This window comes from Arvicanthis niloticus, chromosome 5 (genome assembly GCF_011762505.2).
Source record: "Arvicanthis niloticus isolate mArvNil1 chromosome 5, mArvNil1.pat.X, whole genome shotgun sequence".
Taxonomy (NCBI): domain Eukaryota; kingdom Metazoa; phylum Chordata; class Mammalia; order Rodentia; family Muridae; genus Arvicanthis; species Arvicanthis niloticus.
This window is the reverse complement of record NC_047662.1, coordinates 101,766,724-101,792,391: the sequence shown is the minus strand read 5'-3', so window position 1 is coordinate 101,792,391 and position 25,668 is coordinate 101,766,724. Positions and strand designations below refer to the sequence as shown.

At 43.7% G+C, this 25,668-nt stretch overlaps 1 protein-coding gene across 3 annotated transcripts in view; it reads left to right on the top strand.

The window, feature by feature from the left end:
- The window catches only part of Dnai1 (dynein axonemal intermediate chain 1), a 67,645-nt gene that overhangs the window by 8,309 nt on the left and 33,668 nt on the right, over positions 1–25,668 (top strand). For all 3 annotated transcript variants that reach the window (XM_034502484.2, XM_076935155.1, XM_076935154.1), the window contains exons 2-8: positions 16,618–16,650; positions 18,179–18,277; positions 18,457–18,537; positions 23,154–23,280; positions 23,523–23,653; positions 23,885–24,004; positions 24,932–24,991. In XM_034502484.2, the coding sequence (XP_034358375.1) occupies positions 16,618–16,650; positions 18,179–18,277; positions 18,457–18,537; positions 23,154–23,280; positions 23,523–23,653; positions 23,885–24,004; positions 24,932–24,991 (651 nt within the window). The remainder of the gene's footprint in view (positions 1–16,617; positions 16,651–18,178; positions 18,278–18,456; positions 18,538–23,153; positions 23,281–23,522; positions 23,654–23,884; positions 24,005–24,931; positions 24,992–25,668) is intronic.

Sequence of the window (25,668 nt, the reverse complement as noted above, 5' to 3'; positions counted from 1 at the left end):
AGTGCATTAAAAGCATTTTGACTCACAATGGGTTTATCTGATGTAACAAGTAGAGGAACATCTGTATACATACCTTCTAGTTTGCTAGGCCTATAGAGATGCATTCTGGGTACATGGATGAATGGAAATGATCCAATTTGCAGAACCAGAAAGAAACAAGATTTTTTTTTTTAAAGAAGCTTTAGTGACCTGTGGGAATATGTCATGTGTATAATTGGAATTTGTATGCTGTTGGAATGCTGGAAGGAAAAATGAAAGAGGAAGAAAAAACTCTGAAGAAACTGTATTCCGAGTTTCCCCCAAATGATGGGAAACCTTTGGGATGATGAGAAACTCAGTGAGCTCAAGCAGGTTACATACAATAGTGTCAGGTCTAGCTCCCTAATGCTACTGCCTTTGAAAGCCGAAGATAAAAATGAAAACATTCACAGCCTAGACCGCTCAGCAGTTTCTGAGGACTATACTCAGAGAGGAGCCTGGCAAACCGGAAACCAGCAAGCATCTTGGGGCTCCATGCTGCTGCAGAGCACTGTGCCTCCAGTCACACAGGGAGGGAGGCAGTCTTCACAGCCCTGGCCTGCTCTTCCTGCTGCTTCACCCAAAGCCCTAGCCAAGTTTCCAATTCACCCCACCCTGAGTTTGAAGCACTTCCTGGGGTCGGGGGAGCTAGTTCCCAAGAATCACCTGAAGGTAACCTGACCCTGCTCTGTCCAGTGCCCAAGGCGCAGAGGGAAGAGAGTGAAGAGCTGGCTCCTGGCCTTGGCCTTGGCACCCTGCACCCTTTCCTTTTACCTCAGTCCACACATTTGCCACCTCCCAGGAAGCCATTTTAATCTGTGCCACTCATGTGCTTCCTAGCAATCCTGTAGATTTTTGCAGAGCTGGTTCAAATCCTTAGTACAAGAAAGAGAGAAAGAAAGAAAGAAAGAAAGAAAGAAAAAGAAAGAAAGAAAGAAAGAAAGAAAGAAAGAAAGAAAAGAAGGGAAGAAGGAGGAAAAAGAAGGAAGGAAGAAACTAAGTATCTGAGATGTGGGAGTGAGGAGAGAGGAAGACACATTGCTTACAGGGAACAGTGATATAAATTATGTATTACTTCTCAATGGAATCCAAACACGATGCAATTATATATTTAAAGCACTGAAAGAAATTACTATTAACCCAGAATTCTCTATCCAGCACCTCTCAAGAAAAATAATAGGGCCAGTGAGACAGCTGAGCATGTAAAAGCACTCAATATGCAGAGCCGATCAACCCGAGTTCAGTTCCCAGATTCCACAGCGGAAGCAGGGAACTAACTCCCAAGAGTTGTCCCCTGACCTCCAGATGTGTGTGTGTGCACACGCACACACACACACACACACACACACAAACATGATGATAAACATAGTAATAAAAAGTGTTCCTCATAGAAAGGATGAAATACATCTTCAAATAAAGCAAAGCTGAGAGGATTTATTATCATTATACATCAAGACCAAGGTGTATTGGGAATAGGAAACATGTTGGTAAAGACAAAATATAGCTTCGCCAACCCTTCTATTAATTTTTTAAGGGTATGTGACTATTTAATGCAAAAGTAATTACTATTATTGTCAGGTAGTGCCCCAATGTATGTAGAAATGAACTATGTGACAATCTAGGGTAAAGGTAGTGGGGACAAATGGAATTATAAAAAAAGTTACTGTAAGTGGGCTTAGTGATACACTCCTGTATTGGTAGGTGGAAGTTTAAGACCTTGGGACCCTGTCTACAAAACAAAGCAAAATCCAATATTGTTGGATTGTAAAATGGCATGCTATTTATTTCTTAGTAGACAGTTATTACACTGGGGAGTATAAAGTGGGCTAGTGTTCTTTCCTGTTGTTTTGTGTTTTCTTGAGATCATCTCATATAGCCAAGGCTGGCCAGAAATTTGTTCTGTACTCAAGGCCAGGCTTGAACTCTTAATCCTCTGTTCTCTATAGCTCAAGTGCTGGGATTACAGAAGTGTACTACCACACCTGGCTTAGTGTGTTATTCTTGGCAGATGGTGCGTGTTGTAGACCTTCCAACAAATACAGGTATACACACACTACAAAGAGGCACAGATGAGAAAACCAACCAAGAAAGTGAAACAGAACACTAAAGAAAATTTTCAATTAACACACCACACTAAAGGAAAGAATAAATAAAAATCAAATGGCAAAAAACCAAAAACGCATCCCCTCCCCCACACCTCCCTACTCCCTCTCCCCCCACCTCCCTACTCCCCCTCCCCTCCACACCTTCCTACTCCCCCCCCCCCCCACAGGAGGACAGAGTAAAAGCCAATCAGTACCTTCACCCAAGAAGTAGAGTTGATCAGACTAAGGGACAAAAAGCTCAAAGCCAAGCTTTGTGTCTCCTACATATATAGGGTTTAACTGTAAAGACACAGAGAATAGAAAAGATGGGGGAAATACACTGTGTAAGCCAGGCATGCTGTGCAGCATAACCCCAGCACTTCTGAAGTAGAGGCAGGGAGATCAGGATTTCAAATCCAGTCTCGTGGCTACATAGTAGTTCAAGGCTAGCCCACGTGACATAAGGGCCCTGACAATAATGATGATGTTGACAGCCTACAATGCAGGTGGCAAGTATGAGCAGATTTCCCTATTAAACAAAGTTGGTTTCAAAACAAGAAGTATTCCTGTTTTATAACCATGAAAGGTTGACTCGAGAGAGAAAAAACCCACCACAAATTGTATGCACCTACTACTAGAACCTCAAAATATGTGAATTAAAATTGACAGACTATGGGGCTGGAGAGATGGCTTAGAGGTTAAGAGATTTAGCTGCCCTTCCAGAGGTCCTGAATTTAGTCCCCAGCACCCACATGATGATTCACAACCATCTGGATGGGATCTGATGCCCTCTTCTGGTATTCATGAAGACATAGCACTTATGTACATAAATAAACAAATCTTAAAAAAAGAAGAAGAAAAAGGGGAAAAACAGTTGACAGACATAAAGAGGTCTAGAGAAATAAGTACAGAGACAGAGATTTTAGCATTCTTCTCTCACTGAGAGATACAGAAAGTCTTAACAGCACTGTCAACCAACTTGACCTAATTAACATTTATAGCACATTACACTTAAGAACTGCAGAGTGTTCCCAGAGATCAACTGTACACTGAGATTGAAAATAGCCTTAATATGTTCTGAAAGATTGAGCTCCTACAGATTTTAATCCTATTGAAATTTAATAGATCCACCGAGGACAAAACATTTCAGCATAGTTTAGGCAAAATAGAGTTAAACAGTACATTTTAAATGAGTTAATATATTCAAACTTTCTAAATATTAAAGAACATCTCAATGATCCATGGAACAAAAACCACAAGAGAAATTAGAAAATACCTTAACAGAAGGCATAAAAATATGTAAAATTGTAAGGTGCTGTGGAGTGGGGCTTGCCAGAAATGTATAGCTTTTAAAGTGCTTTACTAGAAAGGAAGAAAGGTTTAAGATCAGTTTTCTAAGTTTCCACCGTAAGAACACAGAAGAGGACTGGAGGGCTGGCGAGATGTCTAGCACTGCAGGGCACCTACTGCCCGTCCTTCCGAAGAGCCGGCGCTCAGTTCCCAGCACACTTATCAGGCATGTCACAGCCGCCTCTAACCCCACCTTAGAGATGAATTAAATGCATGCAACAGCACACATGACACATAAATAAAATTAATCTTTAAGAAAAGAAAGAAAGGGGCCATGGAGATGGCTCAGTGAGTTAGGGCCCTTGTCAAGCCTGGTGACCCGAGTTCAATCCCTGGAACCCACTCAGTGGAGGGAGAAAGCAGCTCCTGTGAGTTGTCATCTGATCTCCATATATGTGCTGTGCCTATAAATACATAAGTAAATGTAGACGTATTAAAGAACACAGGAAAAGGACATGTAAATCAAACCTAAAGGAGCTGAATCAGTATATGACATCCCCTGTTTCTCTGATGAATTCATTTATTTTACTGTTTCAGAGACGCTTGGAAAGAAAAAAGTTTAGTAGAATTAGAAGTTGGTCCTTTGAAAACAGTAATAAAGTTCACTTTTACTATTTCTTTCATTATGTCATTGGCCCCTTCCCTGTTCTCCATCTCAAACCCACCTATGTAACCTTCTTGATCTCTTTAAAGTTCATGACCTGCTTTTTCATTAATTGCTATTACATGCATATACATTTATACTTATATGTTCCTAAATGCAACCTACTCGGTCTGTATAATGCTGCTTGTATGTACGCACACAGGAGTGACAATTTGGTGTTGGATAATCATTTGGCGTGCTCTTCTCTGGGAAAACGCTTTCTCCCACTCTCAGCGTTCCTTGGTTGCCTGTTCTTTGTATAGAGCTGAGGCCTGGAGGTCTTTCCACTGCTCCCTTTGCCTTGTCAATTGGTGTCTTTGTTCAGCTTATGTTTACAGCCATGTCGTTGAGACTTCACGCATGTAGCTTCCCATGTTACTGTGAGCTTCACTTGTTACTGTGAGACTACAGTCAACTCCCTCATTCTCTGGCTCTTACAATCTTTCTGCCTCTCTCTTCCACGATGTCACCTGAGCCTCAGCTACAGAAGTTGTTTTGTAGATGTCTCTGTCGTGACTGGACTCTACAACAATGATCTTTTAAAAAAATTATCAAGACTTATCAAGGTTTTTAAAAGATAGCCATTATCAGGTCATATAGATATTAAGTGGAGGGCAGGAGCTATTATTAACAATATTTATGCAATATATATATATATATATATATATATATATATATATATATATATATATATGATATAAATGCTTAGGAACAAAGAACTTGAGACTTTCCAGGCTTGGTACATGAACTCCAGCTACCCAGAGAGCTGAGGACGGAGACCTAGGTTCAGGTCCAGCACAGACAATGTAGAGGATTCCTGTCGCAAACAAAATAATTCTAAGCAAAAATGACAAAACCCCAGTCTTACCTGGCGTCCTTATAAAAACAGAATATGATGTATCATGAGCCTGAGAGGGAAACCAAGCTATTATACAAGAAGATTACAAACTGATCCTTCAGAAACATCAGTGCAAGAAATTGACAAAGTATTATTAAATCTGTTCCAGTAATATATCAAAAGAATAGCATATTAGACCAAGTATGGTTTGTCTCAAGAATGTTCAAGAACTCAAAGCAGCTCAACAGTAAAAAGAAATCAAAGTCTTTCTTGACATTAACAGAATAAAGGAGAAAATTCATATGGTGGCATCTTTAAGTTCAGAAAAAATATTGACAAATACAACATCCATCCACTGAAGGTTGTTATAAGGGTCAAATTGGAATGTGCACTCAAAAATGTGTGGCAAATTGAAAGATTCTATATAATACAAATCATTTTCCTCCGTGTGACACCCTGAGATTTTCAGGCTATTTTCTGACAGATGCTTCTTAGCCAGGACAACACGCTCTTCAATTATTCACTGTGTGCCCTCAGAGGGAGCCTGGTGCCTTGCACAGCACACTGTGGTGTAATAATTGCAGCTGTAAAGCCTACATCTCTGCTGATAGCTGCGGGCTTCCTGGTGCTGGACCCTGAATGAGTATTCTGCAGTGCTGTCTTGTTTTTACGTCAGTTTCATGAGGAGGGCACTAATCCCCACTCTACAGACAGGGGACGGAAGACTAGACAGCATGTGTCCAGTGACAGCATGCAGTGTGCAGCAGAGCCAGGAAGCCAGCATGGATCACTCTGGAGATCTGTCTGATTTTCTCCATTCATTCATTCATTCATTCATCCATTTTTGTGCATGGATGTGAGTGTCCATGAGGACGTCAGAGAGCAACTCTGGGAAGTCACTTTTTTCCTCCCACCATGGAGATCACAGAGTCCTTCGGCTTGTCCTCAGACATCTTTGTTACTGAATCGTCTTACTTTTTAAAGTAGATACTGCTTTGTTTTCTGCACTCTTACCTAGGAAGAGGCGTGTAGAATTGGCTCTTGCCCTTACAGGTTTCCAGGGTGGCTCGGGATTGGGTCTCTCTCTCTTTCTCTCTCCCCCGCCCCCTCTCTCTTACCCTCTGGGTTCTGGTGGCAGGTGCCTTTATCCTCTGAGCCATCTCACTGGCCCCACAGACACAAACGCTTGAGGTAAAAAAATGGACCTCCATTCCTGTAACATTTTTTCTGTATTATTATTTTCTTCTCTCTTACAATCCTTTTTTTTTCTTCCTCACCTACTGTCTTGTTCTTGCTCCTGTGCTGGGGATCAAGCTCAGGGCTAAGCTAAGCTTCACACTTAATCCTATAACTTTGGGTTTTTTTGTTTGCTTAAGAATTATAAAGCTTCGGGCTGGTGAGATAGCTCAGTGGTTAAGAGCACTGGCTGCTCTTCCAGAGGTCCTGAGTTCAATTCCCAGCAACCACATGGTGGCTCACAATCATCTGTAGTGGGGTCTGTTACTCTCTTCTGGTGTGTCTGAAGACAGCTATAGTGTATTCATATACATAAAATAAATAAAATCTAAAAAAAAGAATTATAAAGCTTCATTTTATTTTTATATTTTTTGTTTGTAGATTTTTATTAGCGTACAAATAATTAGGTTTCATTATAGCATTTTTCAAACAAAAATTGCCTTGTTTTTTCCCCTCCCCTTCTTCCTCATCTCTTTCCCCTCCCTGGTGCTCTCACCTCCTTCTGCCTCCAAGCCCCATATGCGTTTCAAGGACTACCTCCTTTCCAATATGTCTTCTTCCCCTTGACCTCCAATCTAGTTTCATAGTCTACATTTATTCTTTTCTATTAAAAATTAGGTTATTATTTATGTGTATAGGTGTTTTGCCTGCATATAAGTCATGTGCATGCCTGATGCCCACAGAAGCCAGAAGAGGGCGCCTATCTAAACACCTGGAACTGGAGTTACAACCAGTTGTGAGGCGGCAACACACGTTGTGGGTGCTGGGAATTGACTCTGGCTCTTCTGCAAGAGCAGCCAGTGCTCCTAGCACCAGGTGCAGTGACACGGGCCTTTAATCCCAGCACTCAGGAGGTGGAGATAGGTGGATCTCTGTGAGTTCCAGACAAGCCTGGTCTACAAGCTGAGTTTCAGGACATACATACAATACATAAATATGTACAGCTTTAATTTTTCAATAATATGCTTTTAAATGAATAATTATATGTACAACATATTTTTTGTTGTTTGTTTTTGGAAACAGGGTCTCACTATGTAGTTCTGGCTTTCCTGGAACTTGTTTTATAGACCCAACTGGACTTGAATTCAGAGATCCACCTGCCTCTGCCTCCCAAGTGCTGGAATTATGCCACCGTGCCTGGTCACATACAACATATTTTTACGTATGCACACATTTAAAATAATTAAGTTGAGCTTACTAGTGTGTATCACCTCATAGTTTACCTTTAGTATATGTATTAATAGTTAAAATTTACTCTTTTAATGCTTTTCAGGAATAGTAGTCAGACGTGGGAAAGCACATCTCCCCCTCCCCCACCACCAAAAAACCCAAAATTAAGAAAAGACAAACATTTAAATGCAGTTCATTATTGGAGCTGGAGAGATGGCTCAGCAGTTAAGAACACTGGCTGCTCTGCCAGAGGACCTGGGCTCTGCTCCCAGCAACCATGTGATAGCTCCCAACCATCTATAACTCCAGCTCTGGGGCATCCAGCACAGTTTTCTGGCCTCCACAACCAACAGGCACATACAGAGCACACATGCACACGGCCAAGGAACTCATAAACATATGATAAAAGTAGTAAATACATCCTTAAAAAACAGTGCCTTGTGAACTACCACACCATGTACAATAATTCTTTCTTTCTTTCTTCTTCTGAAACAATAATTCTTTCTTTCTTTTTTTGTTTTTGTTTTTGTTTTGTTTTTTTGAGACAGGGTTTCTCTGTATAGCCTTGGCTGTCCTAGAACTCACTCTGTAGACCAGGCTGTCCTGGAACTCAGAAATCCGCCTGCCTCTGCCTCCCAAGTGCTGGGATTAAAGGCGTTCGCCACCACTGCTCAGCAATAATTCTTTCTTAATATATGCACACTGTCCCATTGAATTGCTAAACTTTGCTGTATGTATGTTTTGTAGGTGTGTGCAGGCAAGTAGAAGCTAGTGGCCAACCTTAGGTGTTGTTCCTTGGGGCAACCTTCTGTTTTGTTTTTGTTTTTGTTCTTTTTGAAACAGGGGCTCTCTGTGTAGCCCTGGCTGCCCTGAAACTCTCTTTGTAGACAAGGCTGGCCTTGAACACAGAAATCTGCCTGCCTCTGCCTCCTGAGTGCTGAGATGAGAGACAGCTGTGGGTGGTGAGAACTTTTTGGTTATGAGTCCAGCCTTTAATGGCTGAGCCATCTTTCTAGCCCATGCCTTTTGTTTTCTAATAACAGAATCTCTCAGTAGGAGCCGGGGCTCACAGATTAGGCTATCACAGCTAGCCAAGGATCCTGCTATCTCTACCACCCTAGTAAAAGACTACAAACAAATGCACTACCACGCCTCGTTTTTTAAATGTGCATTCTGGGGATTGAATTTAGATCCACATTCTTGCACAGCAAACATTTTATGGGTTGAACTATAACCCCAGCCCCAGCTTGCTTCATTATATTTCACTAGGTGCTTCTTGATGAATATTTAGCAGTACTGTAATAATGCCGCGAATACATTTGACTTACAAAGTACCCAGTTTTCAAGAAGCAGGGGGCATAAGATGTATGTATAAAGTTTCTATGAGAAACACTCGAATGAGGTTACTGAACTGAGGGGTATATGAATTCTAAACATTTTAAATTTAATTTTATGTGTATGGATGTTTTGTTTGCATGCAATGCTTGCATGCCTGGTGCCTGTTGAGGCCAGAATAGGGCATAGGACTCCCTTGAGATAGAGTTATGGACAGATATGAGCACCATGTGGGAACTGGGAATTGAACACCAATCCTCTGGAAGAGCAGCCGGTGCTCTTCAGCCATCTTTCCAGCCCTGGGATATATGCATTTTTACATTTTGGTATGTATTACCAAATTGCCCTCAGAACATTTGCATCAATTCATTCTCAGAACAGTGTGTGATGGTGCTTTTTACCCTGCATAGCGCTGTTCCCAAACTCAAGGCCTCTCATTAAACACTTACTGTGTGCTGTCTGTGCACACTCAGCTCTGGGGGTTAAAATGCACTCGTTGTAGCTGTATGAGGATGTGTTGGTGAATTGCCATTCCTTTGGGACTGAGAGCCTCTACTTTTTAAGAAACCAAAGCTGCAAGCTGGTGAGGTATTTAGTTTCAATTTAGCGTAATGGAAACCTGTTAGTGAGTTTTAAAATAAGGACCAAGACAACTGGAATGGTAAACACAGTCCCTTGGGCCCTAGGAAAGAGGAAACAGTATCTGTGGGTTTGCATGCTATAAAGAGCCCCTCTTTCCAAGAACAACCATGTTGCAGCATTGAGTTCTGCAGTGACACGTGAACTGTTGAAGATTGCCCTTCCCAGAGTGGGTGCTTCCTAGTAGGCAAAGGCCTATCCAGACTCAGCGAGGGATGGCCCCAGGCAGAGCAGGTTACACACACAGGAGTGTGTTGCTGCCAGCCACCATATCAGACAGGCTCTACACTCTGCTTTCTGTGCATCTGTTCACTGAATCTTCACAACAAACCTGATTGCCCGAGAGGGAATTGCTATAAAGCATGTTTTAAAGACAAAGATCCCAAGGTTTGGAAAAAACAAATATTTCTCCTAGAGTCAGAGTCATGGAATTAGCCTGCAACATGGTGGACATTCAAGCTAAGGTTGACTTCATAGCCCACACTTTGTCTCCATGGCTCCATCTAATTGCACTCCTATTTTAAAATTATTAGGAATGGATTACTTTCTTCCTCTTCCTCTTCCTCTTCCTCTTCCTCTTCCTCTTCCTTCTCCTCCCCCCTTTTTTCCTCCCTTTCCCTTCCCCCCTTCCCTTCTCCTCCTTTTTTTCTTCTTTTGGGTCAGGTTTTTACTGTATAGCCCTGGCAGGCCTGGAACTCAGACCAGGCTGGTCTTGGACTCAGAGAGCCCTGGCTGCCTCCGCCTCCTGAGTGTGAAGATTACAGGCGTGTGATTTTACTCCTTTTTTATTTTTAATTTTTGTTTTACTTTATTTTTACTCTTTTTTAACTACTTATTTTTCACGTCCAAAGACTTAAGAATTTTTAAATTTCAGGCAGTGGTGGCTTATACCTTTAATTCTAGCATTTGAGAGTCAGGGGCAGGCAGATCTCTTGAGTTTGAGGCTAGCCTGGTCTGCAGAGCAGTTCATCCAGGGCTACACAGAGGAACCCTGTCTTGAGAAGCAAAACAGCAACAACAGCAACATTTTAAATTAACTTCTTTACTCTAAATTATGCCCAGGGACACCTAGGCTACTTATACTGTACCAAAACAGTCAGAAAACAAATTAATTCTAAGTGCTGGTAAACGCACAGTAGGTGGTAATAATAATCATCACTTACAGTGAGTAGGAAGTTTGTTTTCAATGTATCCTTGCATGTGAACATCATTTATGTGAACTGTTCTCAAGAGCCTTGTTTTTTAAAATGAGAATCATTTTACCTGCTTTGTAGGGAGCCCCTGAGGAGCAATGCAGTGACTGCCTAGCGCTTTGCAGAGTGCTTGCCCTGTGAGTTCTCACTAACCAGCTAAGGATGAGGATGTGGTCAGCTGGCTTCTACCTGCTCTTCCCTTTTTTTGTGCCAAGTGAACACATCTTTTGGTTCCTTGCTGCTATAATGAGGAGGTCTCATTAGCTGTCTTCTCCTCTCAGTTCTGTCCACAGCTCTGGAAACTGTTGTCCTTCCTCTGGCTTCCTCAAGTATCCCAGGTCACACTGGGGCTACATCGAAGGATGAACTGGTAGGATGGTACTAGAAGCTATATGAAGCCAAGAAATATACTTTTAAAGGTTTATTATTATTAATTATATGTATATGTTTACTTGCATGTGGGGGTCAGAGACATTGGATGCCTCTGGATTTGGAGTTTCATGCAATTGTAAACTACCTCATGCGGACGCTGAGAATCAAACTCAGGTCCTCTGGAAGACCTGTCTAGGACTGATCTTAAACTAAAGATCATGCAAATACATGTTGAGCCATTCAGTTCAGGTGATCCAGTACTGTGCCTGAAGAAAAAGCTGGTATCCAGAGAGGCAGCATCTTTCTTTGTTTGTTTGCTTGCTTGCTTGCTTGCTTGCTTGCTTGATTGATTGATTGCTTTGAGACAGGGTCTCTACATAGCCCAGGATGTTCTGGAGCTTACTATGTAGATCAGATTGGCCTTGAACTCACAGAGATCACCTCCCTCTGCCTCCCAAGAGCTGGGAATCAAAGGCATGGACCACCCTGCCTGCTGAAAGGCAGCATCTTAACCAGGGAGGCTGGCCTGACAGAAGAGTGTTAATTGTGGCCAGCCTTCATGGTTGATGGTATTGAGGTAAGGGAGCAAGATGCTTGGTGTAGAACAGAAAAGTCAGGTGACTCAGGAAATGGGGCATGTAACATGGAGAAAGAGAGAGACTTTTTTTTTCTTGAAATTATTAAATGTATGACAGACTACAAGACAACACTGCATTGTCTTTTTTGATGACAAACGATGTTTGGATACAAATGTAATCAAGGTCATTGTCGTCTTAGGCACAAGGAACACCTTACTTTTTTAAGGAGAGTCTCCTGCAGGACACTCCACTTCCAGGAGAGAAGTCATTGTGTGTGGGCAGCCTCTCTGAGGAAAGGCTGCAGGGGACACACCTAAACTCTCGACACAAAGGTTTGGTGTGTCTGACCATCTGACAAACAGCCCCAGAACCCCTGCTTACGTGGCTCTCTCTGCTTACTCTTGGGAGTCCTCTAAGTGACTGAGTGTGACTGTGGGTAGGAAGGGAGCGGGGTCATGGCAGAAGGCTTGAGCTGGTTCTCCTTAACAGTGAGGAGTTCTTGGAGACTTTAAATCGGGAGAGTGACATGATCAGATTTACATTTTAGAAGGCTTTAGTGACTAAAAGTATGGTCTCAAATTGTGTTCATTTGGGAGCAGCTGCTCTGTCTCTCTGAATCTTGATTTCCTTATCTGTAAAGGAGGGATAATGATCCCATAGGCTGATTATAAATATTAAATGCGGCAACATACACAAATCAATTAGTGAATGGCTATTTCCAAAGCAAGTGTCCACTAGCTTTAAAATGGTGTTAATGATATACTGGAGTTATGAGAAATAACATAGGGTGTTAATGAGAAACTGGAGACGGGGAAACCAAATGTAGTTAGGCAATAAGAATAGGAGAAAGTTGAACTGTGAAGGCCCTCAGGCTGGGACATCTGACTTAGCACTAACACCAGAATTCTGTTGCCTGCCACAGTGAGCTAGGTAGGCTTCTTCCTGTCTCACTCTGTAGAGCTTCAGTTGACCATACAGAATAGCCTGCCCACGGGAAGAGGGCCTTTGATCAGTAGCGAAAGAACAGTAGGCCTCTTGTGCTGGAATTTGTAAGCCACCTCCCATATGTAATGCAGTATTATGATTCTTCTCATAGAGCTGTCTCCTTCTGTAAACCAAAAGAAACAATAGAGTGTCTAATTAAAGCCTAATTGGGTCCTTAATCTCACAACAGCCGGTGCTTGTGAGGTAATAGAAAGCAGAAGGGAGCCTGCTCAGAGGGAGGGAGGGAAGAGGAGAGGGAGGTAGGAGAAAAGTAGGAGAGGGTTTAGCTAGAGCAGAGGCTAGGTGAGTGGGTTTTCATTAGGCAGAACTGTCAGAGCAGGAAGGAGAGAAGAGCTGCTGTTCCTGGCAGAAGAAACAGTAAAAGCAAACATGGAGAGACAGGAAGGCCCAGGCCAGGCTAGGAGCTAGGAGTAGCCTTGAGACATTGCACCTCAAATTCCTGCTCTAGGAGGATAGGAGAGGTTGTGGAGGAGATGTGGGGGCAGACTGATGGAGTGCTGAGGGCCTAGGGCTTTCTTCTTCTGTGGTTTGATGCCTTCTAGAAGCAACCATCAAAAGCTTTTCAGGAATTCAGGCTTGTCTGTCTCAGGCGTCTCCTTCTGGAAGACCAAGGGCCCAGAGTGGCAGCTTGACATTCAATCTCCTTTGCCATGGTTGGGAAGTCAGGGCTGTAGCTGATTTCATTGGCCTGTTTTGCATTTATTATAGTGTGGCTTTTATAGTGTGTTAATTGAAATATTTCCAACTGCCAAAAGCAATCACACTCAAAGTGCCTTGTCAGTTCTTTCATTGCCAGATAAATGTTTTACAGACACTTTCAGGGCAGTAGTAACTACACATCTACGGGGCAGTGGTAACTACACATCCTCGGGGCAGTGGTGACTATGCATCCATGGGGCAGTGGTGACTACGCATCCATGGGGTACTGGTGCCTGGGTCTAAATTCTACTTAAGGCTGGTGGTTTGACTGGGGACTGGCTCTTCAGCGTTCTTTTGTGGTGCTTCCATCCAGTTACCTTAGAGATCAGAGGCTCTTCAAAGGAAAGCTCACTGGGCCTAGCTTCAGAGATGGGTTCCTATTTCTGGAAACCTTGGCAACCTAGCTAGAATGGAATCCTGCTGCCTGCCCTCCCAGCCAGAATCCCAGCAGGCTGAGATATGCTTTTTCCCTACAAGCCCTGTCTTCTCACCTTGCAGGCCTTCCCCAGGGACCCTGCTGTGGTAGGAGCTGTGGCCCTCATCTCTCCCTCCTCTGTCTTACGTGCTAGATCTTTGTTTGATGAAACATTTTACTTTGGGTCATTGTTCTTTTCTTATCTGATGTTTTCTCCTAAAAAACAAACAACAACAACAACAAAAACCGCCTCAGGCGAGAGAGGTGTCTCAGTGGTTAAGAGTCCTTGCCAGTCTTCCAGAGGACATGAGTTTGGTTCCCATCACCCATATGGGGTGGCTCACCTGTAACTCCAGGTCAGGGATTCCTATGCTGTCTTCTGACTTCAGCAAGCACACATACACATGTGACATACATATGCACATGCACACGTACACATGCACATACACATAAATAAAAATAAAAATTTAAAACATCACCCAGACGATCTTGTTCTGTTGATACTAAGCTGAGAAATGGTCTCAACAAAATGGCATCTTTGTTGCATATCCCAGGCGGGGAAGGTACCACTCATATACTCCTAAAGCATTCTGGCACAAAGCTAGCTTTCAAAAGAACTTACGCTAAGTGAGTGAATGAGGGGTGGGCATTGATACCACTCCCCTGTCCTCCATGGACTCTAAGTAAACCTGGACAGGAACCCCTTTTTCTTTGTCATTGTCCCACTGTGTAGGGTAGTACACAATGAATAAATAAATGTTCCACAAATGCTTATCAATCTGAGCTAAACATGTTGCTTATATTAGAGTTTCTGTCCTGTAACAAATGCTGAAGGCAGTATTGGAAGAAAAGAGGACTTGTTGGTGTTGGTGATGTTGTAGTTATTGGTGGTGGTGGTGTTTTGGTTTGTTTCTCTGTGTGAACCTGGCTGTCCTGAAACTCACTCTGTAGACCAGGCTGGCCTCCACTCAGAGATTTGACTGCCTCTTCTGCCTCCCAGGTACTAGGATTAAAGGCGTGCCTTCCCACTGGCTAGCTAGAAAAGAGGTTTATTTTAGCTCACAGTTCTGGAGAGACTTGGGGCATTGTTCCTGCCTCAGATCTGCTGAAGTGAGGACCCCATGTCAGAGCTAGCACAGGAGAAAAGTAAACATCTTGAGTCAGAAGCAAAGAGAGAAGGAGGTGCCGGGTTTGTCCCTTTTATAAACATTCTCTCTGAGAACTACCAAGTTCCGGTTACAACGCTACTTTAATGGCTCCTGAAGGCATGTCCCCAGTGTCCCAAGGGCTTCCCGCTAGGATCCGTCTCTTAAAGATCCTGTTGCTTTCCAGTGCCCAACCTGGGGACCAGGCCTGCCACATGTGAACTTTGGGAAGACATTCAAACTATATGCTCTTGGAAATATGACATTTAATTGTTTTAAATTTAGTTTTCTATGGATATTTTGTCTGCATGCATCTCTGTGTACCATGTGTGAGCCTGGTGCTCTTAGAGGTCAGAAGAGGTGCTGGATCCCCTGGAACTAGAGTTTCAGATGTCTGTAAGTCTCCGTTGTGGGTGCTGGGAATCCACCTGAGGTTCTCTAGAAGAGCAACCAGTGCTCCTATCCAGTGGGTCATCTCTCCACTACCACGACTCTAGCACCGGAACGTGCTAACATTTAGAATTGGAGGTTATCCTGTTCCGTTCTGTACCTTTCAACAAGGAGACTGAAGCCTAGAGAGAAAAATGTTTTTCCAAGGTTATCCTCACCAATAACGTTGATGAAAATCCTTAATCTATTCTGCAAATCATCCGCTTCAATTTTTTAAATTCAATGTTTGAGCATTCCAGGTATTGGGAATATAGTAACATTCCAACCAAATAAACATCTACTCATAGGGGTTTAGATTATCCCAAACAGGTGTTTATGAATATAAGGTGGCTTTGAAATTACCATACGCCCAGGTCAGTACTGAGCACTTCAGATGTGCTCTTGTTTCCTGCCTCTGTCTCTTGGTGCTAAGAGTAGAATGTAAGCCGGGCGGTGGTGGCGCACGCCTTTAATCCCGGCACTTGGGAGGCAGAGGCAGGTGGATTTTTGAGTTCGAGGCCAGCCTGGTCTACAGAGTGAGTTCCAGGATAGCCAGGGCTATACAGAGAAACCCTGTCTCAAAACAAACAAACAAACAAACAAACAAACAAACAAACAGAAAGAGTAGTGTGTATACCACCATGCCTATTTGTTTTGCATTTGTTGGTTTGTTTTTTTTTTTTTTTTTTTTTTTTTACATCTCACTATGTATTTCTGGCTGGCCTAGAACTCACAGTCTATACCAGGCTGGTCTCCAACTCACAAAGTTCCCCCCCCCCTTTTTTTTTTTTTGCCTCTTGAGTGCTTGGATCAAAGGTACTACTATGTTCTGTTTGTATACATTTGCACACTCAAGCACACACACACAGGTGCTACTATGCTCTGTTCATATGCATTTGCACACACATACACACACACACACACACAAAGGTGCTACTATACTCTGTTCATATGTGTTTGTATACACACACACACACACACACACACACACACATGCCACAACACTTATATGGAAAATCAGAGGACATGTTTCCAGAGATTCTTCTCTCTCTCTATCCTGTGGGGTTCCAGGGATTAAATTCATGTCTCTAGACTTAAAACAAGCGCCTTTACCCACGGAGCCATTGCTCCGGCCCACCAATCCTAGATTGATGTGGTATTAGGAGGTGAATCAGTTTCATGCATAGCATTCAGCGCTGTACCAACAAAGCTACATCCTCAGATCTTAGCATATACTCTAAAATATTGGTTGAATTGGTTACAAGTAAGAAATTCCCACTGCTAAGTTTTCCTGGATTACTACTCTTCATAGATTAGCTGAGGTGGCCCCAGAATGGTTTCTGGTTTCTGAGAGTTGAGAGAGCTCAAAGCCCTGTGCTACAAAGTCTTTAGGTGGAGCTTCCTGGTGGCATAACTCATCCTCGTTGTTTCTCTTGTGACTCACCTTCTGTTTTTATTTTCCCTTTAGAGTGTCAGTGTAACCAGAGGAGCCCGGAAACGAGTAAGTGCTGAGACCTCCAGTCACAGTCACACCACAGGATGCTAACTGCGACCTCCAGTCACACCAGTCACAGTCACACCACAAGATGCTAACGGCATTTTTTTTCTACAGAAAATATTACATACGCATTTTTAAAGAAGATTTGAACAAGCTAGAAGAATATTAAACTTAGGCTTAAGCTACTACCCCAGGATGACCAGGATGATTTAACATGTGATATTTTATCTTCCCAGACATTTTTATATACGTACAAAAGTGTATATATATATATATATATATATATATATATATATATAAATGTAATAAAAAGTTTATTTTATGACCTGTTTTTCACATAAATATTTAGAGTACCTTTCATTGCTAATACACTTTATTATATCATTTGAAATTATTTAATAATACTTAATCATATGTCCCTTAAGGCCATGCCATAATGTGTTTCATCATGCCTCCCCTCAGAGGAAACAGGTGGACATTTGTTCTTTTCTCTACTGACCAACCTTCTGGCAGGCCATCACATACCCATATCTCTCTGAATGTGTCTTTGGTTTCTTTCTTTCTTTCTTTCTTTCTTTCTTTCTTTCTTTCTTTCTTTCTTTCTTTCTTTTTGTTGTTTTTTCGAGACAGGGTTTCTCTGTGTAGCCCTGGCTGTCCTGGAACTCACTCTGTAGACCAGGCTGGCCTCAATCTCAGAAATCCACCTGCCTCTGCCTCCCAAGTGCTGGGATTAAAGGCGTGTGCCACCACTGCCCAGCGGTTACTTTCTTGTAAATTTTTGCATATAAAAGTTGAGTCCAAGAATATAAACAGTTATTAGGCTTGGGTAGATGTCCCCACATTACTCTTTAGAAAGGCTATGCCCGTTCCTGGAAGCCCACCTTCCTCACTGAATGGGCTTATATTCTAGTTGTATTGTAGAAGAAAAAAGTGTTGCTTTGTTCTGACTGTCTTTGATTGTTAGTAAAGATGAAAACATCAAATACCCATGGCCACTTGGGCAAGGTATTTAACTGTAACAAACAATGCAGAACATCAATCCTTGACCTGTTTTTGGCTTAAAGGAGCAAAGTACAAGATAGTATTTGTTTTATAAGTCATTTTTTTTAAAAAGTAATCTTGATGTGGCAGATTGGACGGCCAAATACAAATCTGGGTAGCCATGGTTGGTGAACAGCTTGGCCTCTAGCTGTCTAAGCACTTTACATAAAGCCCTTGGCAGCTAATCGTGGACAAAGCTTCTAGGGTTTGTGGCAGGCCAGTTCTTGCTTCAGACAAAGGTCCACCACAGTATTTAAGCTGAGCCCTAATCCCAGGACAAAGTTGGCTATGATCTTCCAGGCACTGAGACCCCTGGCATCAACAGGTCCTTTGGAGTCTTCCATGAGTGGTCTGTCCGTTAGACATTTTGTATTCTGTGCACAAAAGACAGAACTTAGCTTCAGGGAGGACTTGTGCATAAGGGCTTCCTGTAGCATCAGGTGCTTGTCCAAGCCGATCAGCACTCCTGACCCTGTTGTGGTTTTTTCAGGATGAAGATTCAGGGACTGATGTGGGAGAAGGAACTGATGAATGGGCCCAATCCAAAGCCACGGTGCGACCCCCTGACCAGCTGGAGCTGACTGATGCGGTGAGTAAGCAGCCTCCTGCCCCTGCTCTTCTGGTCTCCTCCTGCTTCAGAGAGGGTTCTTCCTTAGTGCCAATTAGAAACCTACACAGAGCTTACAGGTGTCTTGGGCCCTAAGTCTCAGAACTGTGCAAGGGAGGGCAGGCTTCATGCATGATGCTGTTGGTGTTTCTCTCCCTCAGGAGTTAAAGGAAGAGTTCACTCGGATCCTGACAGCCAACAACCCCCATGCACCCCAGAATATTGTCAGGTACAGCTTCAAAGTAAGTCAGCACCTCCTGGGCAGGACCGTGATATCTGTTTGAAGCAACACTGACTGAGGGTATTGTAAAAGCTCCTGGCTGTTTTACAAGTGATCACTTGTAAACTTAGGTCCTTGGCCAGAAATCCGGGGTTTTACAAGGACGGTTCCAAAGATGTTTGAGGCTTTTTAAAATTTTGGGTCATTTTATTTGGGGTGTGTGTGTGTGTGTGTGTGTGTGTGTGTGTGGAGAGAGAGAGAGAGAGAGAGAGAGAGAGAGAGAGAGAGAGGACAGGATTACAGTGTGTGTAGAAATTAGAGGTCAGAGGACAACTTTCCAGAGTTGCTTCTCTTTCCACCCTGTTGAGCCAGGGGATCAAACTGAGGTTGTCAATCTTGAAGTGCCTCCCTCCTCCATCTCTCAAGCCCTTTTGAATTTTCTTAGTGAATCTCCCTAGAAGTTTTGCTGATGGCAAAGCCTTCAGTACCCTGAGAAGTTTTTCTCTTGTAGTGCTGGGGACTGAGTCCAATAAACCTAGAGCTTTGCACATACTGATCAAGCGCTCTGCCACGGAGCTGCACATACTGATCAAGCGCTCTGCCACGGAGCTGCATCCCCAACTTTTGTTTCACAACCCCAGTATATTTTTGTTTTCAAGAATATTGAATCATTTGTTTGGAAAAATGCCTCTCCAATATAGAAAGCACATTTCCCACCAGCACAAGCAGTTAGATCTTCAGAAGCTTAGCTTTTTCTCTAGCCAAGCACCTGGGTAGAGTACAGAGTCCTTTCTGAAAGAGATGTTGGCCTCACATCCCACACAGTATCTTTCCATCTGAGAGGAATTCCAGCAGGCTCTGGGCAAAGCGTCTCTTGATATGACAGGTAGGCAGGTGACTCCCAGGGCCGTCCTTTAGTAACCATGGTGTGAGCAAGTCCTCAGTAGACATATCCCCAGCAAGTTTATCAGAGACAACACAGTCTTATCCCACAGCAGGGTTAGCTCCTGTAAGGACTGAAGAGAATTCCAGAGTACTTTGGAGCTAAAGTGGAAGTCATGCCTCTGTTTCCTGTTTCACTTTGGGGCTTTCTTTGTTCCATTCCGACTGTGTGCCAGTGTCAGATCCTATATAAGGTATTTTTACATAGACTATCACAGACAACTCTCATGGTTCTTTGATATAGAAACTATTTGAAAAGAAACGATTCTTCATTAGATTCTGATATTAAATTACATAAAATGAATGGCAAACATCACACAACCTGTGTTAGAGGCAAGATTTGAACTAATTTGTCTAACTCCTAAGCAAGGTCATATTGCTCCTTTAAACAGTTTTGCCAGGTGTAGTGTCTCACACCTGTGATGGCAGCACTTGAGAGGGAGACAGAAGCAGGCAGATCACTGAGACCCTGATACATCCACATGGCAGACCCTGTCTCTGCAAACAAACAAAACAACATTTTACACACACACACACACACACACACACACACACACACACACACAGGAGTGGAAGAGTTTTGAAGATATAATAGAGACATAGTACACATTTCAAAATATTCAAAAATGGTGGAAAGTAACCTTTCTCTGTCTCTTGTTCTTTTCCAGAAAGAGGACACATGGCTTTTTATTTGTTTAATTTTTAATTTTTGAGACAGGATCTCCCCATACAACCCAAGCTGACTTTGAATGCATGTTCCTCAGAGTGTTCTGGGCTTACCCATGTGTGTTGCCAAAGCTTGCAATGTTTGACTCCTTTGTTTTAGAGATGGGTTGTGGGGGCACAGTTTACATGCCCCAATCCACCCATTTAAAACTTACAGCGATGGCTCTTAGCTAGTCACAGATGATACAACGCTCAGTACAATTCATTTCCAGACTCCCGGCCTCATGGTTTCATAGAGAAAATCTCATGTAACCCGAACTGACCTGATTTTACTGTGTAGCTGAGTATAGCCTTCAACTCCTGATTCCCTGCCTTTGCTCCTGAGGGCTAGGATCATAGGTGTGGACCACCATGCCAGTCTTAGAACACTTTATTTTCCCCACAGGAAGCTCCATTCCTCAAACTATTACCACTCAACCCTCCATCTCCCCTAGCCCTGGAAGCACCGTTGTTTTGTTTTGTTTTTTATCTAGATTTGCCTATTCAAGCCATGTCTGGTGATGGATCCTAACTTTGTAGTCTTGTGTGGCTGGCTTCTTTTATTCTCCATGACATTTTCGATTCTTCCATGTTATAGCACATGTCAATACCTCACGTCTTCTCATTGCCAAATAATACTTGATGAACTGACGAACTTTTGGATCGCTTGTTCTTTGGGCGATTCTCAGTAATGCTGCCATGAACATCTGTGTGTGTCTTTGTGAAAACTCTCACGACCACACTGCTTCATATTCAGATTGTGTAGTCAGCCCTCCACAAAGATGCTGAAGCAAATCCTGATGTGTTTCTCAAAAGATGTTAATCAAGAGTTTTGCTAATGGCCTCCCTTGGACAGCTTACAGAGCTTGGAGGGGAGCTGCCTTGGAGGGAGTTACCCTGAAGTCATGGTAGACTGTGGCACAACTTCCTGTCTTGACATTAGGAAGAGGGGCCCTCTGGGACTCAGTGGACTGGCTGTGGCAAGAGCACTGCAGGCCAGGTGTTCACTCTCAGTTTCCATGTCCTCTTCTTGCTCTTCCTCTGAGTGAATTGCCAACTGGCTCCCAGGAAACCTCACCTTGCTTACGCTTCCAGTGTCTCCTTGGCCTGTCGAATTCTCCCACACAGCCTGACTCTGTCTTGTTGGTCCTGGAAGGTCCAGTTTTAGATTCCAAAGCTGCTTCTTCCACCAATATGCTAACGAATCTGATCCCATCCCTGAATTGAAGAGGAAGTTTCTCAGGCAGCTGTTGAGGATGGGATGGAGGTGAAGTCTTGAAGCAAACTGCATGGATCATTCACTGTCATGGGGCCTCTATCGTACTTGTAGTGACTGTCTTATTGAGTGTTGACACTGATTGTGTGTTAGGTGTCGTGTTAATGGACTGCTCTCGTTATTGTCGATACTTACACTATCTTACAAACTGGGTATCATTATTTTATTTGATAAAAGAAGAAACTAGGGCCTAGAAGGTTACGTTAAGGTCATGACAACAATAATGAGCAAACTAAGGAACTGAGCCCAGTTCTGCCACCAAACACCATGCTCTGACCCACCTCACTTTCCCATCCCCCATCCATCTAAGTTACTGAGAGGAATGGCTTCACAGTGGCTTCTAAAGGCAGAGCTTTCCAATCGATTGTGGATTGTCATAGTGGACTTCCCAGCCCTCCCAGGCCATGTGGGGCTGCTATAGAAAGAGCCTATGGGCCAGTCTCCTCTGGCATGACTTTTATTTTTTTAAATCTCAGGATGCCATACAGATATCATTATCTTCCACATGATGCAAAATGGTTGAACAGAACTGTTTTAAAGGAAGGAAGGGGCCTCTGCTCTCCAACACCATTTTCGTAGTTGCTAGGAGGCTAATGAACAAGATGTCCACAGGCACTCCAGACCATAGGCTCCGTAAAAGCAAGAACTGTGTCTGTTCTTGCTCAGATTCATATTCTGGGCACCTAGAAAACAGTTGGCACATTGTAGCTGCTCAAAAATTATTTGTTAAATGAACAAATACGGTTTCCTGGGCTTAAAGCCCAGCCCTGCTTCGCCTCTGCTATGTGACCTGGACAAGTGCCAAACCTAAACTTCTCTGGACCTCTGTGGTCCTCTTGCATAGAAGTTGGGGCATTAGAGATTTGGTTGTCTCTGGTGTTCTGTTCCCTCTGACATCTACTGCAGTGGCATGGTGGCGAGGCCATGCCAGGTGTGTTGGATGATTGTGTCTGACCTGCTCCAGGTCTGTGGTGAGGCAGGTGAGCTGGGATTCCTTAACATGGAAGTAGGAGACAAGGCACCTGAACTAGTGCTCTGTAAATGTGGGCTGCTTCAGGCTGGAAGCAGAGGATATTTAAAAATAAGTCTTTGAGGCTGGGCATGGTAGTTTGTACCTTTAATCTCAGTGCTTGAGAGGCAGAGCCAGGCAGCTCTCTGGGTTTAAGACCAGCCTGGCCCACATAGGGCATTCCAGGCCAGTGTGGGCTATGCAGTGAGACTGGATCTCAAAAAAAACAAAAAAAAAAAACAAAAAAAAAAAAAAGATTTTTTTAAAAAAATTTTTTGATGAGAGCTTTAAAGAAACTTATTTTATTTGTCCTTTTTTAAAAGCAAAAATGCAGTGAAAATCATGTTAATCAAGGATTAGGAATTATAGTTCCTTTAATGAAGGAGGACTGGGAGCTTTAGTCTCAATTCTCAACCCGTGGGTCTTGACCCCTTTGGGGTCAATCGATCCTTTCATAGGATTGCCTGAGACCATTGAAAAACACAACTATTTACATTAGACTTCATAACAGTAGCAAAGTTACAGTTATGAAGTAGCAACAAAAATAACTTTATGATTGGGGGTCACCACAACATGAGGAGCTGTATTAAAAGGGCCACAGCATTAGGACGGTTGAGGATCACTGCTTTACAGAATTAAAGAAGGCTACATTCTGACCCCATCCCTTGCTGGGATCGCCTGTCTGATTTAGGCACTCTCTTTTCAGGAAGGCACATATAAACTGATTGGTTTTGTGAACCAAATGGCAGTTCACTTCAGCCAGGTGGGGAACCTGATACCCAAAGACTCCGATGAAGGCCGTCGACAGCACTACCGTGATGAGCTGGTGGCAGGTAGGACTGAGGGCCCATCTAAGGCTACAGCCCAAGCCTGGCTCTCTGAGGAGAAGCTGATCCCTCCAGAGCTTTGTAGGGAGGGTCTCTACTTCCATGATGTCCAACAGTCAGCTGTTCTGGACAGGCCTGGGAGCTAACCCAGGTCAGGGAGAGCCCAAGGGACAAACAGAGTCTGAAAGACAGGAAGACAGTGACTGAGCAGGCTTGGACCCTGAACTCATCAACAATATCCTGTCAAGGTTCACAGGAGTCTATCAAGGTGGTGACTTCAGACACAGAAAACCTTGAAGAAGAGGAAGAACCCAAAGAAGGAGAAGCAGAAGCAGAAGCAGAAGCTGGGAGCCAAACGGACGTACCTGCTGCAGCTGAGGTGCACATGGTGTCACTCTTTGTCCTCGACATTCAGATAAGCTGTGGGTGGAAGCTTTAGAGGCGACTTGGGGAAGAAAGAGGAAAGTAGAGGCGGCATGTGCCAGTGCTTCTGGCAGCATCCTCACACTCACCCCATTTTACCAGGCCAGGGCTTCCTTCCCCTTAGTCCTGACTGCACACTGTGTCCCTCCCGAAGTTAAGCCCTGGCCTTTCTGATCTTTCTTTCCAGATAACTGAAAAAGTGATTGAAGAAGAACTGATGGCTCCTGTACAGCCCAAGGAACGGAAACTCACGAACCAGTTTAACTTCAGTGAGAGAGCATCCCAGACCTTCAACAACCCCCTCCGGGTAGCTCCCACTTTTACTTTGAAACTCTGTGTTATACAGTGGCAAGGTGGACACAGGGCTGAGATCAGTTCTTGTGGGCCTGAGCCTGGCAGGTGTGACAGGGTAGACTACAGTTTCTCTCTCCAAAGAGAACTGGAATATATGTAACTGTGCATGAACTGGAGTCCCTGTAAGTCACCCAGGGAGTTGGAGGACAGCGACAGCCCTCAGACTCCACTGAGAAGCCAAAAGTTGGGTTAGACTTAGAAAAGGGAATAGAAATCAGGGCTGAAGTGTGCCAAGGACATGGGGAGATTTGGAACAATACAACTGAACTTGATGGTCTCTGTGGTAGATCAGCTTGGAAAAGCTAGAAACATTTCCTGACTATGACGGATCCTGAGAGCCAGGCTGAGAGAGCCTGGCACAGTTTTAGGTGAGGTGTGCTCACATGAGTCTTCTACGGTAGCATATCTGTGATGCAGGGGTCCTCAAGCTTATGTTGGATAATTAGGGTGATACATAATGGGGAGGAACAACTTACACTGCTGGATGCAGAAACCCCATTATCAGGGAGAAGCCTTCTCTTTAAGGGACATAGCCCCAGTGCTTGTGGGAGGCTGGCCTCTATGCCCTGTGTCTGGAGGCTGGCGACAGGCTGATTTCTTGCAATCTGTCCATCCTCTACCTGGATCTTTTCTTTATTAAAAACTGGCGTAATTGATCTTTGCTGCCCTTGCTTTCCAGCTTAGGCTACTGAAGGAGGCCAGAATGGAAAACCAGTTGTGGGATTTGAATCATTTAAACTTTCACCAGGATCTCCTTTGCTTCCCCAGCTCTGTTAATCCCCTTCCTCAGAGTTCACCAACCGCTCCTACAGATGCACTGTTCGGTTACATGAGAGGGGTGGGGCCCATCTGTGAGTTTCCTGTTGTCATTGTTCTCTAGGATCGAGAATGTCAGATGGAGCCTCCACCGAGGACAAACTTTTCAGCCACAGCCAATCAGGTAAGATCCTGGGTCAGCCCAAAAGCTGTCACCATCTGTACTCTCTCATGCATCCTGAAACATTTGGCAGCAGAGGTGACTGGCTATGAACTCCTACCAGTCTGCTTTGATTATCTATCCATCTCCCTGCACATGGTCCTGAGCATTCAGTCTGAACCCTGGGCACCTGGCACTATAGGTCCTCAACAGTGAGTTCTGGAGCAGCCACATGCTCTCCGGGGCACGACTGTTCATGGCTGGAGGCATGGCTTCTGGAGCTTACCCCCAGAACACGAGAGAATTCTTGTTCTAGGAAGCCTGTGGCATCCTGTGATTGTCTTGAAAGTACCAACACTCTGACTGCCTTCACAGCAGCCTTTGGCATTCTTGCAGACCCTCCTCCTTTCCCATTAAGCCCTCCTGTCTGGCAGTGCTGACTTGGATAGGATCTGGCACTAGCAGACCGAAGGTCAGACTCTGCTCTTCCTACTGTGAGATCCTGGACACAGTAGCTTCACTTATTTCTAAATACTTCAGCTTCTTCCTTTGTCAATAAAGGATGATAACCCATCTTGCAGAGGTGTTGGAGGGCTCTGAATGAGATAACAAATGCTGAGGTGCATTGCAGAGAGGCATACTGGTCTGTGGGTGAATCTTTAAATGTAAGGTGTGCCTATCTGGCCTCCAGGTGGCAGTGA